The sequence below is a fragment of the Harpegnathos saltator genome, unplaced genomic scaffold, assembly GCF_003227715.2.
Source record: "Harpegnathos saltator strain DR-91 unplaced genomic scaffold, Hsal_v8.6 scaffold50, whole genome shotgun sequence".
In the NCBI taxonomy this organism is placed as follows: domain Eukaryota; kingdom Metazoa; phylum Arthropoda; class Insecta; order Hymenoptera; family Formicidae; genus Harpegnathos; species Harpegnathos saltator.
The window spans coordinates 396,475-398,106 of NW_020230316.1; the positions used below are offsets into that span (position 1 = coordinate 396,475).

Below are 1,632 nucleotides of genomic sequence, written 5' to 3' on the forward strand. Positions count from 1 at the left end.
TCTGTTCGGCGAGGAGCTCCACGGGGGGGGAGGGAGCCGGCCATGGCCGTCGCCGCCCTGTACTAAACGGTGAGAATCGCCCCCCCCCCGAATCGCCCTCACAACCATCGAGCGCATTGCCTGACGCAGAAGCGCCTTGTTGTGTTCGGAGGCCATAAGCCGAGGCGCCCATATGGGCGCCCCGTAGAGGGCGATCGAGAGCATCACCCCAATGTAGAGGAGGCGAACGTGCCATCCAGGGCCCCCTAGGTCCTCATGAGGCCGTGCAACTCTAGGCCCGCACTTCGGACCCGTGGGGACAGGCCCTTGAAATGGGCCCCGAAGTTCCAACGGCCGTTCAGCGACAGGCCCAGATACTTTATCATGGGCCCGACGCGGACGCGGACAACATCTACCCGGATCTGAGTCTCCGTTGGCGCCCCTCGGTGGCTGCTATGAAAGTAGACGGCCTCCATTTTCCGAGGCGCCACCTTGAGTCCTAGATCCGTGATGGTGCCCACCATGGAGTACAATGCCGCCCCTGCTCGGAGGCGGGCTTCCCCCATCCCCTCCCCCCGACTACCACTTATGTGTCATCTGCATAGCATATGACGTGCAGCCAGGGGGAAGGAGAGAGCGCAGTATCCAGTCGAACGTGATGTCCCAGAGTAGTGGGCCGAGGACCGATCCCTGCGGGACATAACACTCCATGGCGCACCGACCCTAGACCTCGCCTCTCCCAGAGTAGGCGAGGTCCTTGTCCCCGAAGTAGGTCGACAGGATACGCCGGAGATAGGCGGACACCACGTGATACTCGAGGGACCGTCCAATCTCCGGCCAGGGCAGGGTGTTGAAGGCATTTGTGATGTCTAGCGACACCGCCAACATCTTACCCTCCTTCTCCACGACCACCCAGGTCAGGTCCCGGAGCCGCTGAATCGCATCCAGCGTGGATTTTCCGGGCCTGAACCCGTATTGGTGGTGGTGGATGTTCGGCCCCTCCAAGGACATATGCTGGACGAGGCGGTCGGCAATGATGCGCTCTAGCATCTTGCTCGCCTCATCCAGCAGGCATATCGGTCTAAAGGTCGGCGCACTACTGGGCATCTTGTTCTCCTTCGGGAGGACTAATTTGGCGCTCCTTCACTCCGGGGGGAATACCCCCTCCCTGAGGCACCCACTCAGCGTGTCCCGCATGGCTGCGGACAGTTTCCCATCGCTGAAGGCGAGAGCTCAGGCGCGGCCAGGAATGCCATCGGGGCCAGGCGCTTTGCCCTTGGCCCCGAGCCTCTTCCTGGCCATGGTGAACTCCTTCGGAGAGACCTCGAGGTCCTCTCCCCAGTCCCCTTCCCGCTGCTCGGGAACAGGGATTTGGGGGGGGGGTGCCGTTCCACTCTCGAAAAGAGTGTCCAGGAGCCCTACGAGGGTCTGGGAGTTCAAGGCCTCTGCCGGTGGGGGCGCCCACGGGCGTATCTTACCGATCGCCCGTTTATACGGGCGTCCCCACGGTTCATTGTCCAGGGAGTCCACCATCTGCTCTCAGGCTCTCTTCTTAACCTCGATGATGGCCGTCTTGAGGGCTGTCTTCGCTTCGAGGTAGCTCTCTTTCTCCATCGCGGCTTCCCCGCCCCGTCGCCGGGCCCGGAAATAATT

The 1,632-nt window shown here is 62.3% G+C and overlaps 1 protein-coding gene across 1 annotated transcript; it reads right to left on the reverse strand.

Moving 5' to 3' along the window:
* Window positions 1-702: 702 nt before the first annotated feature.
* LOC105191820 (uncharacterized) lies at window positions 703-1,086 on the reverse strand. Its single transcript, XM_011155482.2, has one exon. It carries the CDS (start codon window positions 1,084-1,086, stop codon window positions 703-705), a length of 384 nt encoding a protein of 127 aa, XP_011153784.2.
* Window positions 1,087-1,632: the final 546 nt, after the last annotated feature.